Here is a 15846-nt window from a genome sequence, read left to right on the forward strand (position 1 = left end):
TTCTTAGTTTCAATATGATATCACAACCTTCGTATGTATTCTTTGTCCGGTGAATAGCTACTAGTAAATGAAGATAGAACGCAGATACTTAAGCCAAAAGTTTTAATTACGCAAGAAAACTTCAACTCACGTTGGCTTAGTATTTATAAACTACATGAAGACGTAGTTTGCGTCAAGCAAGACACACTACGTCCCCGGACGAAGCGACTATTGCATAATATCCGTTATGCAATAGGAGGAGATTGGTCTACTGCGCTGAAGTGAAGTAAAGACCATGAAAAAAAGAGAAGAAGAAGAAAATAAGAACATGTGTTTTGAATATTTTGTTTTCTGTCAAATATTAACCTAACAATTTTTCTCGACTCACATTGTATTTATTTTTGTTTACCACGAAATATCAGATAATTGTTTACCATGTCCCGTTTAATAGTGAAAAATTTACCAAAAAATGTAGGTAACTCCACTCTTCTACAAGATAGGAATGTCATTAATTTTTTTTCAGATAAATGAACAAACTTTAAAAGATCTCTTTGGGCAGAAGGGAACTGTAACAGACATACAGCTCAAATATACTAAAGATGGAAAATTTCGAAATTTTGCGTTTATTGGTTATCAAAATGAAAATGAGGCTGAAGAAGCGATCAAATACCTGGACAATACATTTATCAAAACCAGCAGAATAAGAGTGGAAAATTGTGCAACATTGGGTCTGTACCTAGTCTTGTTGTTAGCAAAAAAGTATCAACATTTTTTATGGTTTCACACAAGAATGATTTTCTATTATCTATGGGACAATATTGGTTCATATCTAATAACTTTAGTACATAATAATTGTTCCACAAAATGTGATACGTCTTTTTCAAATTTTAAAGCTCTATCCATTATTTTGTGTTGAGCTATGATTTTGAGAACTATCCCATTCAGATTTATCGAAGTTGGGACTCAACGATGTGTCATCGCTGTTATTACCGTATTCTGACGCCAAACTAATTATTCTAAACTTTTCGTTGAAGCTTACAAAAGCAAGAATAGTTTTGGTAGTTGAGTGTCATCTGCCATGGTTGATTTTTGATATTCGTTCAAATGATTTCATTTGTAAAATTTTTCTATCATCTGTCAAAATGCACATGAATATGAATTCACAGATCTCTTTTCCTCTCTTGTAATTTTATTCTTCCCTGTTGTGTTTCATTGAAAATAGATCATCTTTCTATAATTTCTTTTTAACTGCCATTGTTTACCTTTTCAACTGAAGATTTCATTTAAAAAGTAATGCTCTTTCACAATATTGTCTGAAGTTTATAATAATAAAGATTTTGTTTATATAGGTGATGAGAAGAAACCAAAATCATGGAGTAAGTATGCTCCTGATAGTACAGCTTACAAGAAAGTTAATAAAATTGACCAGAAATCTGATCCTGTCGTACCAAAAGAAGATAGAAAAAGTAAAGTGAAAATTGATGAATCAGCAGAGTTACTTGAAAAGGTAATTTATTTCTGGATTTAAAAAATGATCATTGGGTAATAAAATTTCAAATTACTTTTTGATTTTGCAGTATAAAGATGATCCAATGTTTGAAGAATTCCTTCAAGTTCATGCTCCAAATGAAATTCAGAAGCTTAACAAAATTGAACAGAAACAAATTGAAAAAAAAGAAAAGTCGAATGAAAATTCAGATGGAAATAGTAATGAAGATAGTCAAGATGAAGATGACGAAGACAATGATGATAATGCTGAAACTGATAAATTAGCTAACAACCAGATTTCAGATATGGAATATATGAAGCAGTTGATGAAGGGCAACTCAGAGAGGAAACCTAGACAAAAAATGGAAAAGAAAGTTAAGGAAAAAATCAAACTTTTCACTGTAAAGGTAAGCTATTCAAACTCATTTGAAAGGTCAAGAAATACTATTTTGTTTCTTCTTTTCAGTTACGAGATCTGCCTTATAACATTAAGAAAAAAGATATTAAAGATTTCTTCAAACCTGCCAAATGTTACAGTATCAGAATACCAAGGAACATTCATGGGATAGCTTATGCAGGATTCAAGACAGAAAAACTTTTCAATAAAGCATTGATCAAAAACAGAAGCTTCATAAGTGAGTAGAACCAATAACTATTTTTATCGTACCTATTTGACCAATATGAATTTGACAAGTATCACCAAATCTGGTGAATACGGTGGCTGAGACATGATTATGGTGTTGTTTTTGGCCAAAACATTACCAACAAGCAATGACGAGTCAGCAGGTGCATTATTATTGAGCAAAAGCCATGCTAAACAGTGAACATATGTTCAAGACAAGGGTACCAACATAAAACAATAAAAAAACACTAATCAAATGTACGTAGCCTGCGAAATTGGAATGGTCTACATATTTCTTGAATAGTCTACGTATTTTAGCAGAAGTTGGAACTGCTCAGAGGCATGTCACCCTGAGTAAACATTAATTCATTTTATAAATGTTTCGTTATTGTTGAAAAAAAATCAATATTTTATTACTGCTGAACTTCTATCGAACTGTTGAGAACTGCTTCCATTAGGTATGACAACTTATAATTATATTAATGACTTATTATTTTCTTGTAGAAGGTAAAAGGATATTGGTTGTGAAATATACCCCAGATGGTGGCACTGAAGAAGATAAAGAAGAAACTGAAGAAACAAATATTTTCAAAAATAAATGGAAAAATCAGGAAGAAAGTCTAAAAAATGAGGAAGACATTGCAGAATCTGGTAAAATATTCATCAGGAACTTATCTTATTCAACAACCGAAGAAAATATCGAACAATTATTTTCTAAATACGGTGAGTTTCAACTATTTTAGTTTTTAGGTAGTTTAATTATACCAAATTTATTATTCTGTAATCCATAGAAACACTTTATTATTTTTTTTCTGAACAGGTCCACTGACGGAGGTGAATCTACCTGTTGATCGAAATACTAAAGTAATAAAAGGTTTCGGAACTGTCACATTTTTAATGCCTGAGCATGCTGTGAAAGCTTACGGTGAACTTGATGGATCAATTTTACAAGGAAGAATGGTACATTTACTGCCTGGAAAAAGTAAAGATACTACTGAAGAGGAGCTGTTGGAGGGTACGTTAAAGAATATATGTTTCTATCACTCTAAAATATGTTCTTTTAAACCCCAATTTCATTTTTTTAAACATTTTCAGAGTCGTCGAATTACAAGAAGAAAAAGTCTGCCAAAGAAAAAGCTCAAGCTGGTTCAGGACACAATTGGAATTCCCTATTTTTGGGTCACGATGCAGTAGCGGAAGTTATAGCTGACACATATGGAACCACCAAAGAAGCTGTTATAGGCCCTGATGGAAAAGGGAGCGCTGCGGTGCGGTTAGCTCTAGGGGAAACACAGATTGTCGCTCAGACTAGGAAGTACCTGGAAGATGAGGGAGTTATTTTGGATGCTTTTATGACTGTAAGCTGGAAATTTATTTGTGGAAATATATATGTTAAGTGGGAATTTTTTCAGCCGTCAACGAAGAGATCAAAAACTGTCATCCTGGTTAAAAATTTACCATCAAGAACTGAAGCTCGAGTTATCAGAGAGTTGTTTGAGAAACACGGAGAAGTTGGAAGAGTTATTATTCCTCCGAGCGGTATTACAGGTGAGCAGTAAAGTTATTGTGTCAGAACATAAATTAATAAAATAAAATCGCTAATCAAATGTACATAGTCCTTGAAATTTTTATGTTCACCTCATTTTTTGCACAGTTCACGTAAGTGTACACTTTTTTGATAGAATGATTGCAAAGACTGACAATTTTCATGACGAATAATACGATTTTTTCATTAATAAAGATCACCATGAAACAATAAAATAAAGACTACTCTGTTTCCTAATGGAAAAAACTAATAAATGCTCATTATGAATGCAAACCGCTAATAGATTGCTCAAACAAAATTTTGTCATTTCATTATGATTTGCCACGCTGGCAAATACTATCACGTTTTCTACCTGCAGTGGCGTGCGTTTGGGAATTTAATAAAAAATTCTGATTAAACTCAATAACTATGTTAATTTATATATAATTAATATTATTAACATTTTAATGGAAATGTTTACCTAATAATCAATAGGTTTTTAAGGAGTATTTTGACATATTTTCAAGTGTCTTGTTTCTTCTTGCAATTAAACCCTTTTCTTGAGTCCGAACAAGCTCAATGAGATTGATTAAGTTCCCAATAATAAGGGAACAGATGCAGAATAATAATATTTCTGGTCTATTCTGAGACTTGAATTATTTGAATATATTAAATTAAACTTTAAAAAGCATAAAACAAGTGCAGTTTATACATTGAATTCCTGTAGAAGCCGGTAAGAATAACTTTAAACAACGAACTAAGTTTTTATCAGTCTGTTACCTGCTACCAAATAAAAATCATTATACGTTTGGAATAACAAACAATTGCGAAATATATCGTAATCTTCTCTTTGTAAACTTATGAGCTCAGGTCTTGATTAGAAATACATAAAACCTTTAAAATCTTATCTGAATCAACTGGATATGTATATAGCTACTAGTGGAGTACCACAAGGTTCAAATTTGAGTCCATTATTCTCTATTTAAAAAAAAATCTGTTCAAAATCCGTTTTTCCTTTAATCAGCTGCCGCCCCCATACGAACGATAACTCTCAGAAGTTGAGAAACTTGTGCGAGCTAAGGACTAATGAGGTCTTACTTTTTAACGTGCGATTCCTAACACAGTATTTTTATTTAAGATTTTCATCAGTGATCTTTGCGAATCACTGAATTGTAATAGGGTTATGTTTGCAGACAGCTGTTAAATTTGTGAATGATTGTATTTAATTACAAAATCAACTTAACTTCTTAAGCAATTGTTGTGAACAAATTTCCTTGCCACTTGATGTCAAAAAATGAAAGGTTATTACTTTCAGTAGAAAGAATGCATCAATAAATTACTAATATTGCATTAATAATGATAATTTAGGAAGAAATGATATTATGCACGATTTGTGGATTTATTTATGTTTATTTTACGTTAACTTTTGATCATTTCAACAACAAAAATTCTCAGTTTACCTCGCGAATGGCTTTATTGTTAGGAACTGTAGGAATTTTGATAAAACTTTTGCACCCTTTTCTGTGTATAATTACTCTGTTTGCTCAAAATTAGAATACGGCTCTTTGATTTGAATCCTATTTATAATCAACATATTCTTTCTATTGAATTAACATAATTAATATATCCACCAAGAGGTTCACATTGCATCCAGCTTTTGCTCAAGGTTAATTTTTTGTCATTGGAAAAATGTCAAAAACAGGCTTTCAAAATAAAAACTTATGAATGTTCAAATTGACTGCTCCATGTTATTTTCCCTTATAAATATCTCCGTTCCTCGACAGACAACTAGAAGGGCCTGTCCCTCACCAATTTGTTATTTAGAGCTTCAAATAATTTCATGTGCACCAATTTCAATGAAATATGCGAATATTGTGACATTCTTACTTGTAAAATCATAGAATATAAGTATGTTATTATTTGTATTTTTTCCTTTTCACATAAATATTGTACTCATTGTACCTATTTTAAAAAAATTGCTCTTGTAGATGGTTTCACTGTTGGGCAATGAAAGCCAATAAAAGTCAATAAGATGTATTTTTCTTCGACAATAAAGTATTGGAATTAATTACTATTATTATCCTAATATAGAAAATTTGTAAATTATGGATCAACAATATATTTCAGTGTTCGAAAAAACCATTTATAGAATGTTTATGCAAAAAGTGACAAAGATCTCACAGAAGTTGTTCGGTAGGAACTCAATTTTTCATCATTTTCAGCCATTGTGGAATTTTTGGAACCTTCAGAAGCCAGGAAAGCATTCACAAGACTAGCTTATTCAAAATTCCAAAACGTACCTTTATATTTGGAGTGGGCTCCAGAAAATCCCCTCAAGGAAACTGCACAAATCAAACCCAAGGAAAAGGCAGAAACAAATAATGAGGAGAAAAATAGTCAACAAAGTGAAAAAATTGAAACAGTCAATGAGGAAGAAGAAGACGAAGAAGAACCGGAGCCTGAAACGACTCTATTTGTTAAAAATCTGAATTTTAAAACCACAGATGAAGGTCTGAGAAAGGTAGGAACAGAAAAACTTTTTATATTTACTTCATCTTGAAAGAATTCGTTACATTTCAGCATTTTGAGGGATGTGGAAAAATCCATTATGCCAACGTGGCCGTGAAGAAAGACAAAAATGATCCGACCAACAAGTTATCGATGGGTTATGGTTTCGTCAGGTTCATGCTCAAAGCCAGTGCTGAAAAAGCCCTGAAGACCCTGCAACAGAGCGTTCTGGATGGAAAATCCTTGGAGTTGAAGAGATCAGAAAGAACCCTGAAGTAAGATCTCAGTTGTTGATGTATATCTCATTGTTATTCATCATTTTATGATTACAGAAATGAAGTACAGACCATCAAGAAACCTAGCAAGAAAACAAAACAAACGGGCACCAAGATTCTAGTTAGAAATATTCCCTTCCAAGCAACGAGAAAAGAAATTGAAGAACTCTTCAGGTGAGGTTTCAGTTTCATTTTTTATCTTAACACCAGATATCATTAATAACAGAAATAAAAGTAAGAAGCAGTGTCATTTACGATTAAATCCAAGAAGAGGATCTGATATGTATTATAGATGTGGTCTTTGAAAAACTTTCGAACTAGTTGATCATTTGCTTCTGAGAGCCAGTCAAGTATCCATATTGTGTGATTTTCACTATGGAAGGTTTACAAAATTGACTCGTGTTTCTCTATACATTGCCTTCCTCAGGTCCAGTTCAAAGCAGCCATTGTACACAAGGTTGTAAACGCCTTGCAACATGATTTTCATCATGAAAGGTTTACAACACAGCACCATGTGTTTCTCTATACAATAACTTTCTTAAGTCCGGCATGAGAACGCTGTTGTACACATGTTGCAGTGTGATTTTCACTATGGAAGGTACACGTACCACGTACATGTATCAGCACTTGTTTCTCTGTACAATAGCTTCAAGCCCAGCTCAAAGTAGCTATTGTACACATGTCTCAGTGAGATTTTCACTTTGATAGGTTATGCAATAGCTTCCTCAAGTCCAGCTCAAAGCAGCTATTTAGACATGTTGCAGTGTAATTTTCCCCTTGAAAGGTTTACAAAATTGCAACACGTGTTTCTCTGTACAATAGCTTCAGATCTACCTTGAAGCAGCTATTGTACACATGTGACAGTGTGATTTCGACCATGAAAAGTTTAAAAAACTGTGACACGCGTTCCTCTATAAAACAGCATTCCCAAGACCGGACTGAAGAAGCTATTGTACACATGTCGTAGTGTGATTTTCACTCTGAGAAGTGCTTTGTTTGGATTTATTCCAAATCCGTAATTTTAGGTGTTTATTTACTCTGTGTATTTTAAAATCATATATTTTATGTACCATGACATTACCTGTATACATATAATCGGGTGTAAACCTGTTTGGAATGCAGTTTTGTTATTCAATTAAAGCAAAATAATTATTAAGTATTTTTATGTATATGTGTTTTTATGTTATAATGGAATTTTTTGAATGCTATATATATAATATAATTTCACAAAATTTCCAAATTGAATATTTTGATATATCAATGAAAATTACTTTTGAATTCCAGTACTTTCGGAGAAATCAAGGCTTTAAGATTGCCCAAGAAAATGGTGGTTGGCTCAAATTCTCATCGTGGGTTTGCATTTGTTGATTATTCCACTGAATCAGATGCTAAGGTAGGTTCAACATTTTCTTCATAGAAACTTTTATATGATAATGATCATTATAAGTTTTTTCTTCAAGATATTATATTGAAATGTTTAACAAGTTTATAATTTCACTTTTTTCGATAATAATCAGTCATCATTCAAAATTTATTTATTTGGAAATGGCCTTTAGTCATACCACTTGAAAGAAGCACTTACTCTTTTTTGATTTTTTCTGTGCCTTTAGTAGCTGTCCTAGGATTTTTTTATAGAAAAACTAATTGTATTTTTTTATAGACTGCTTTTGATGCCTTGTCACAAAGTACACATTTGTTTGGTCGGAGGCTGGTTCTCGAGTGGGCTTCGACTGGAGAGGACTTGGATGAAATGAGGAAAAGAAATGCAGATCACTTTAGTTCTGGCCAAGAAGTGAAAAAGTCCAAGAAAAGTGTATTCACTTTGGATTGATACAAGATGTTTTTACATAGCTTTGTTATTTATTTTTAAGTTTTTTGTATATTATGAGAAATAAACGCCCTAAAGTTAAATATTATTTGTTGAAATACTGTGAATATAAATTGAAGCTATTGCCTCTTAGTTTAATGGATTTTTAGAAGAGAAGCGTCAACTCACGTCGGTACAATAATTTAAAAACATTTAAAATCATCAATCAATATTTGAAATCCAATAATCGATAGTTTTGTGATCAAATTTGACAGATGAATTCTAAGTGTCGATTGAGATAAATTAAATGTGATGATTTAGGATGACAGTGTTCCATGTAAGTACAATTTTGCCACTTTCGAGGTCTATTTTGTCCCCTTCAAAGTACTCCCCCTTAGATGTAATACACTTGTGCCAGCGTTTTTTTCAATCTTCGAAGCAGTTTTTATGTGCACTTTTTGGCATGTCCTCAAGCTCTCAGCGATTTGGTTTTTATCACCTCAATCGTCTCAAAACTTCCGCCTTTCATAGGTCTCTTCAATCTTGGGAAAAGCCGTAGGGGCCAAATCTGGTGAATACGGTGGCTGAGTCATGAATACGGTGTTGTATTTGGCAAAAAAATAACGAACAAGCAGTGACAAATGAGCAGGTAGGGAAGCTATGAATTGTTTTTCCACAATACCGGACGTTTTTTTCATCTTGCTTCTCGCAAGCGACGCATAAGTCGACCGTATGATCATGTGGCAATAACTCCTGATGCACTATGCCAGGGTAACCGAAGATAACATATGTAAAACCTTTAACATTTTATCAAATTTGGGGTGCTTTCTTTGGTCTTGGCTCTCCTGAAATATTCCATTGGAACGATCGGACTTTGGTTTCCATGTCATAACCATATACCCATGATTCGTCACTAGTTATGACTCTTTCAAGTAAATCTGGATTACTGTTGATGTCATTCAACAATTCCTAAGCGCTGCTTATGTGATGGTTTTTCTGGTCAAAATTCCTCGGATAGTCAAGCAAATTGCAAAAAACGACTCTCCTCGATGGAAAGACTCAGCAGATTACCTCTGGTCTGGATTCCTGGCCATATTGTCCTGAAAGGCAATGAGGCTGCTGACTCCCTTGCAAAGGAGGGTGCCGCAAGCAGCTTCCATCGGATCAGAACCTGTCATTGGCATCGCTTTAGGCTTTGCCAAACAAAGATTGAACACCTGGATGGCAAGAAGATTTATGGACTTCTGGCAGAATCTTCCAGGATTGGCTCACTCTAAAGCGTTTATTCACCCTTCGAAGCTTGATACCAAACAGTTGTTGGACTACAGTGGGGATGAACTACGATGTCTAACAGGCCTTACAGGTCACTGTCATTTGAATCATCATATGCAGAGACTCGGACTGTCGGAAGACAGTGTGTGTCGCCTCTGTTTGGAAAATGATGAAACAGCAGAGCATACACTTTGTGCCTGTCCCGCTTGTAAACGTTTTTCTAAGTCAGAGTACAATCATTGTATGTCACGGTCAACATTTCAAGTGTTTTTGAGCACCTGTTTACACAAAACCTGGTGCAAATTCTTTGATCGAAAGCAGAACATCGCCGAACATAAAAATAACGAAATTGCTAAGTGAATGTACGTAGCCCGCGAAATTTAAACATTCACCTTATTTTTTAAACAGACCTCGTATATATGGGGATTATGAAAGTAGTTGAACAATAAACTAAAATAACTTGAACAACTGGATATTCTAAAATGGTGAACTATCCAAGAAGTATTTTTGTCACATAAATTCAAACAAAAATGAATAAATTTTTATTTCAGCAGATCCGTTTCCAACATATTTTCAAATTTCAATATCGATTCATTTTTTTCTAGTGGAACAGAATTGTAGACGGCAATTCCATCTTGATGAATTGATTTTTTTTCCAAAATCGGATTTGACATTTTTCATACATAATAATTTACTGTCTTGTAGAATTATTATGAATATGATGTTTCGTTAAAAAGTATGTTACTTGATATTTTTATTTTAAATTCGAACAGCAAATTTTCAATTCATTAAGAGAATTGAAATCTAATAAATTATTGGGATTATATAAATGTATAGTTGATTAGTTGAAAGAATCAATTAAAACTGCGAGAACTGAGGAAATATTCCAAATGTGTTGATAATCATATTTTTTTTGCACTGGGTAAAAGAATTTCCCACTTTCTGTCCAAAATTTATTTCTGTATTCATCAAGGGTTTCTGTTGATTTCGGAACAAATAAATACTCAAAACTGAACATGGTTTAATGAGGTTCTATTAACAAAACTACTAAAAACGACTAGTTCATAGTTATAAACTATTTTTTCAATAATGCTTCATCTTGCATGGACAGCTGACCCAACTTTTTGCCAATTCTTTCGTGAATATCGAGGAATTTGGCGACACACCTATCGATGCAGACTGCTTCACCTTTTGCAATTTCAGAGTCACCGTAAACAGGAGGAATGCATTTTTTATGGCACGCTGACGTTAGACGATTGTACATGTCAGCCATCATTTCAATTTCCAGCTCTTGAATGAGCTGCATGTTTTGTGCTTCTTTCTGAGCCATGCTGAGATATTTGAACTATTTGAAGATAAATACTAAGATGAGGTAGAGAATTTTCGGTAACTACGCTCGTACTCTCCACTGTTTGATTGTCTAATGTGCTCTCTTATTTTCATATTATCATATCGCCTTTTATCTACGCTAGTTTTGGCCAGATAAAACGAAAATATTCCACAAACGGTAACAACAGCCCTGTAATAGAAATTGGGTTATAATTACTTCACATGGAATATGCTACCAGATAAAATTACCAGCCAATTCCAATTTTTGCGTAATTAGCCAATGGCATTATTTACTCATCGGTTCATTGAATGTAAAAATTTGATGTTTCATTAATCATCCAAAAGTGTGACAAAAAGCAATGTCCAAGTGTAGGGATGAAAAGCAGGTTAAATTCAAGAAGAAAAAAAGAAGAAGAATTACACATCACAGAACTATAACTTATAACTGTAAGTTATAGTTCTGTGCTTCTCATTCAAATACGACATCTATCAGAAATATTAGAACTAAGTCAATTGGTAAAACAAAAACAAAGTCTTGGTAGCTGTTTTCACAAATCACTGCGATTTTTGTTAGCGAAAATAATTTATTTTACATATTAATGAGTATATCGGGTCTATGAATATCCGCAATAGAAAAAATTACTCCTACAAATTCATAATTGAATGGACTCAAATCACACCAAACCTATTTTAATAAACTCATTCATATTCATTTGTATCAATCAGTTGTTTATCAGTGGTTATTACAAACGGTGGCAATGCATACAACATCGACAGTATAGGTGACAGCTGAAACGAGCTGTGACGTTTCGCGCCCGTGCGAGATACTTCTCCTCATCGCCACACTCCGCGCCGCCCCGCAGTCGCCATCGCTCGACCATCGCTATTTTCATGCCCGCTGCCTCAGTGTTGAAAAACCTCCGTGACTTCGAAGATAAGTACATTCATGTCCAAGGATAGTATATTGTCTCTTACATATATTTTTCTTACATAGGTTTTTTGTTGTTATAATTGAAAATCGAAAACCTGATAACTCTTTAAAATCGCTAGTCGTACTATTGACTGAAGTTGAAAGAGCTGAAACCAGAGAGTTTCACTACCTTTTCCACTACAGTACTGGAGCTTCTGGAAGTTTGCCTACCGCGGCCAGTGTGCTGTCATTTGTCGAAAACATCTGGACTTCTTTTAACAGATTTTGTAGCCCTGCCCTGCGACTCCAAAGTTGAGTAATTTCATATAATAAATCTCTCAGTTATTTACTTGTGATGCACTGTTTGGAACCTTTGGTGTAGTAATTAATATTACTGGAGTTTTTCCCAACACCAAACCGTTATTTTCAACACCTCGACACGTGTTTTGATCACCAAGTGATCATCTTCAAGAGGAAAAAAAATGTTCAAATGAAGAAATACATGTAAAGTGAGTTCGAATTAGATCAAGGAGGTTACGTACAGCGCCATCTGCCCGCGGAAATATCAAGCAATAATGTCGATAATTCTGTCAAATACAGATCCCGAGCTTTCGAACGGGAATAAATATGAGATGAAAAGGAGAGTTACAAACAAACAAACAAATATATATACATACAGGCGAAGCTAATAAAAGCTTGTTAATTAAAAACAATCTGTCGGCTATGATATTGGATTCGGCAAGTAAAGATGAGAAATACCAGGAAATGGTAGCACTGAAGCTGCACTCAAAAAGGAATTACTTTTTTACCGCTGTAACAAAAGAGTAAATGTGGATGAAAATCCTCTCAAGTGGTGGAGTGTGCTCATCGAGAGAAATTTGAGATATTTTCACCGAAAGCACGAAGTACGTGGATGCATTCATTAGAAACCACCCCGAAAACATCTTCGAGCAAAACCTGACATACCTCAACCCAACGCTTCGTGATTTTCAGGATGCACTGAACAGGGACGACCCCAGATTCCGCGAGAGAGACAAGCACATGTGGCCGACAAAACAGAATCAGATATCATCTACGAGAGTCGTTGTCCGACGGCTACGGTTAGAATGACACACACAATCCAGTTATAAAACACACATATGAGTCTGCGACACACAACACTCGTCTCCAGCTAGGTACAGGGCACCACCATGGGCACACCGCACACAGTAGAGGTTTAACAAATAATCAGATACAAGGGAGTAAAAGCACCAGAGGCTGACTTCCGACCACGAGAGGTCAGATTTCAATCTTGCTGAAATGCCAAGCAGCAGGTTGAGGACCACTCGGAAGTGAGTGGGGTTGGACGGATGATATTTTATCCTCTACACATGCTAACGGTGTGGGGAATATTTTACCTTAGGACACTCAATACTCAACCCCGAGGAGTGAGAATGGTAGAATGCATTTGCCACTGATGAGGCCTATGACGTGTTCGAACAGCGGTGTCTGGTGTTGAATTATGAATGCGTTGTGTTTGGGGTCTGGTTTGGACTCAGTTAGTGGAAACATCTTTCCAACGTATGCATTTAAAGATTATGTGTTTTACCGTGTCTATCATTCCGCAATACTTGCACTCTTCTGTGTCACTCACTTTAAACCTAAACAGATACGCCTAAAAACACCTATGCCCCGTTAGGACTTGTGTGAGAAAGTAATTCACCTCTTCCCATTTTCTGTTCAACCATGGTTCTATGTCTGTTATCAGTCTTCTTGTCTATCGTTTATCTCCCAAGATGATTGACATTTTTCAATAAGATGTGACCTTGCTAACCCTTTTGATCCGTTGTTTTGTACCATTGTTCTTCCTTCCACCAGCAGATGTATTAGGGGGCGGTGGTTCTTGCAATCATCAGTAGAGCTTTGGTTGATACTGTTTTATATGTGAACACTATTTTTATGGCTGCTTTTCTTTGGACACTAAGTAATATATTTCTATATATCTTTTTTCCCATGGCTCTTTTCCAGATTGTTGTGCCATATAGAGCATGATTGACTGGGCGACTGAGCGGAAAATTCTTCTACCACTTACTTGAGGGGCCCCCAACGTTGGGCATTATCTTGCTTATGTTGCTTGTGGCTTTTCTCGCTCTTTTTTCGATATTGTTCTAATATGATCTCTCATTTTCATGTTTCGGTCCAAATGGATACCCAAGTATTCCTCCAATTCAATTGTGATACTTTTCAGTTTCTTGCCTGCTGCCAGCAGTACTATTCAGCTAGTAGCATCGCTATGAAAGCTGCAGCGAAAAGCATAGGACGAATCTTATCGGCGGTCGATGTCGAAGCTTGATTCTGCAACCGACCGCCGTAAGAAGCCTCATTCAAGTTTGATATTCGGAGGTTGAATTATCTGTACATCCCATCCCATCCACCCTTCGTAAGAGGAGATGTCGTCGCTCCCACTTTAATATAATCGTTTGACTTGTATGGGGTCTTCTTCATTTTCTTGATTTCGTTGAGAATCTCTTCTTCGGTCCCACTATCGCTATATTTTTTTTCGTCTTACAATTTACTCCTTCAATTTTGTACTTCAAAAGAAAACGAATATCACCCTAGGAAAAGTTCATTCGAAAAAAATAATGTTCACACTGAATGTCAAAAAGACGACGGGAAATTCCTTCTTGTTTTTCGCATCTCACTAATTAAAAAACTGATACTCTCACTCTATATTGATGCTATCTTTTCAGCGGTCAAGTTTTCTTCTACCACCCTGTCCACGCCGATTCAAGTGCCACATCTGCCAGGCAGACAGAGTTTTCCCTCACCTCTAGCCATTTCATTTACACTCCAGACACTTTGCAAATCCCCCAAGATACTTTTATTTTCTGCAAACTGGAAAAGCCCTCTTCACTCCACCGAGACACAATGCTCACCGAGATAATACACGAACTGGAAGAAGTACATGAAAAAACGTTGATTTGCACGGTACACAATACACGGAGAAGGAGTTAAGTAAAGTACGCGTGTCGCTAATATTTCATTGTGAGGAGAAATTAATCCTTGAAGCGCGATAACCGAGGACTGCAAGGACTCTCCAAGGACCCAGTAACTCGACAGGCCGCTATATATTTTACACAGTTCGTGTTTCAACTGTACTGATGCTTTTTTCATTTGGTGTGGGATCGATACAGGGTAATAATAATGATAATACTATTCTGCCCGTTGAAGAAATGGAAAGTGTTGAATTTATTGGAAATATTCATTCCTCATTCCCAGGCTAATACAAGCTGATGAGCCTGTTTTTCTCGATCATCAGAGCAAGACGATATTCGTCTTTCAGTTTTCAGCTTGGGGTGAAAAGAAGGAGAAAAACGGATAGAATATCGAGATCTTCTCCTCTTCGAGCTCCGCAAAGTCTATCCAGACCAATCTGTCAAAATGGTTGTTCTGATTATTGTGGTCCTTGGAAGAATGATGCCCTCTCTACTCTCGAATCTCAGAGTCATGCCAACTTGCCACCATAAGACAGACATCTTGAACGGACAAATGAAGTATGTCAATCTCGGCTCATTGCGTATACTCAGGATACACGATTCTCAGACCAAAGGATCACTCACCTTACGGAGACATATTCGTCGCGTCCACCAAATGTGTTGGGGCTTTGGGACAGGGTTAGAATCTTCAAGGTTGAAGATTCTAGTGAAAAGAGAAAGGAAAACGGATAATGAACAGATATGGCTATCCAATATCTCAGTCAACTGGTGAGTTGCGCCACCATTTATCCAAGTAACTGCTGTAAACCTGGATCTGTAGCCAAGGTACACCCGGGAAGAAAAACTCCTTTCCCTCCCCGATGCCGGCCGTGGATTTATTGGGCTAATCACCCGACAGACTCAACACTTGGTTATGTAGAATCAATAGGTCCCCGCAACCAACCCCTTCAGAATAAGGGTTGAAGGCAAGGTCATGGGGCCTATAACGAGGATTCGCCATTAGACGACACACGTAATGCTTGGAGTGGACGCGTGAGCCAAGGGATAGCCTTAGGCATTGCTACAAGATTATTGCCACATCCGATCCTCATCCTTATCAAAAAAGAACTACATTACCTTCAACAACAGAATAAAACGACCCACTTCGTATGGGTAC

At 35.7% G+C, this 15846-nt stretch overlaps 3 protein-coding genes across 3 annotated transcripts; 1 reads left to right on the forward strand and 2 right to left on the reverse strand.

The window, feature by feature from the left end:
* The first annotated feature begins 315 nt into the window (after positions 1–315).
* On the forward strand, positions 316–8308 carry LOC111511608 (probable RNA-binding protein 19). The gene is made up of 14 exons (XM_074182259.1): positions 316–450; positions 503–707; positions 1329–1486; positions 1557–1874; positions 1934–2102; positions 2594–2812; positions 2910–3104; positions 3185–3447; positions 3502–3637; positions 5837–6135; positions 6195–6397; positions 6455–6571; positions 7682–7790; positions 8058–8308. Exons 1-14 carry the CDS (start codon positions 415–417, stop codon positions 8226–8228), a joined length of 2598 nt encoding a protein of 865 aa, XP_074038360.1. The 5' UTR covers positions 316–414; the 3' UTR covers positions 8229–8308.
* Positions 8309–10487: 2179 nt separating this feature from the next.
* Positions 10488–10806, reverse strand: Tim10 (Translocase of inner membrane 10). The gene has a single exon (XM_023167632.2). It carries the CDS (start codon positions 10804–10806, stop codon positions 10552–10554), a length of 255 nt encoding a protein of 84 aa, XP_023023400.1. The 3' UTR covers positions 10488–10551.
* LOC111511605 (uncharacterized) lies at positions 10682–11214 on the reverse strand. The gene is made up of 2 exons (XM_023167633.2): positions 11055–11214; positions 10682–10995 (listed from the first exon to the last, which is right to left on the reverse strand). The coding sequence occupies exons 1-2, from the start codon at positions 11090–11092 to the stop codon at positions 10839–10841; spliced, it is 195 nt and encodes a 64-aa protein (XP_023023401.1). The 5' UTR covers positions 11093–11214; the 3' UTR covers positions 10682–10838.
* Positions 11215–15846: the final 4632 nt, after the last annotated feature.

This window comes from Leptinotarsa decemlineata, unplaced genomic scaffold (assembly GCF_025532065.1).
Source record: "Leptinotarsa decemlineata unplaced genomic scaffold, Ldec_3_MD MMD2_tig00026328_RagTag_RagTag, whole genome shotgun sequence".
In the NCBI taxonomy this organism is placed as follows: domain Eukaryota; kingdom Metazoa; phylum Arthropoda; class Insecta; order Coleoptera; family Chrysomelidae; genus Leptinotarsa; species Leptinotarsa decemlineata.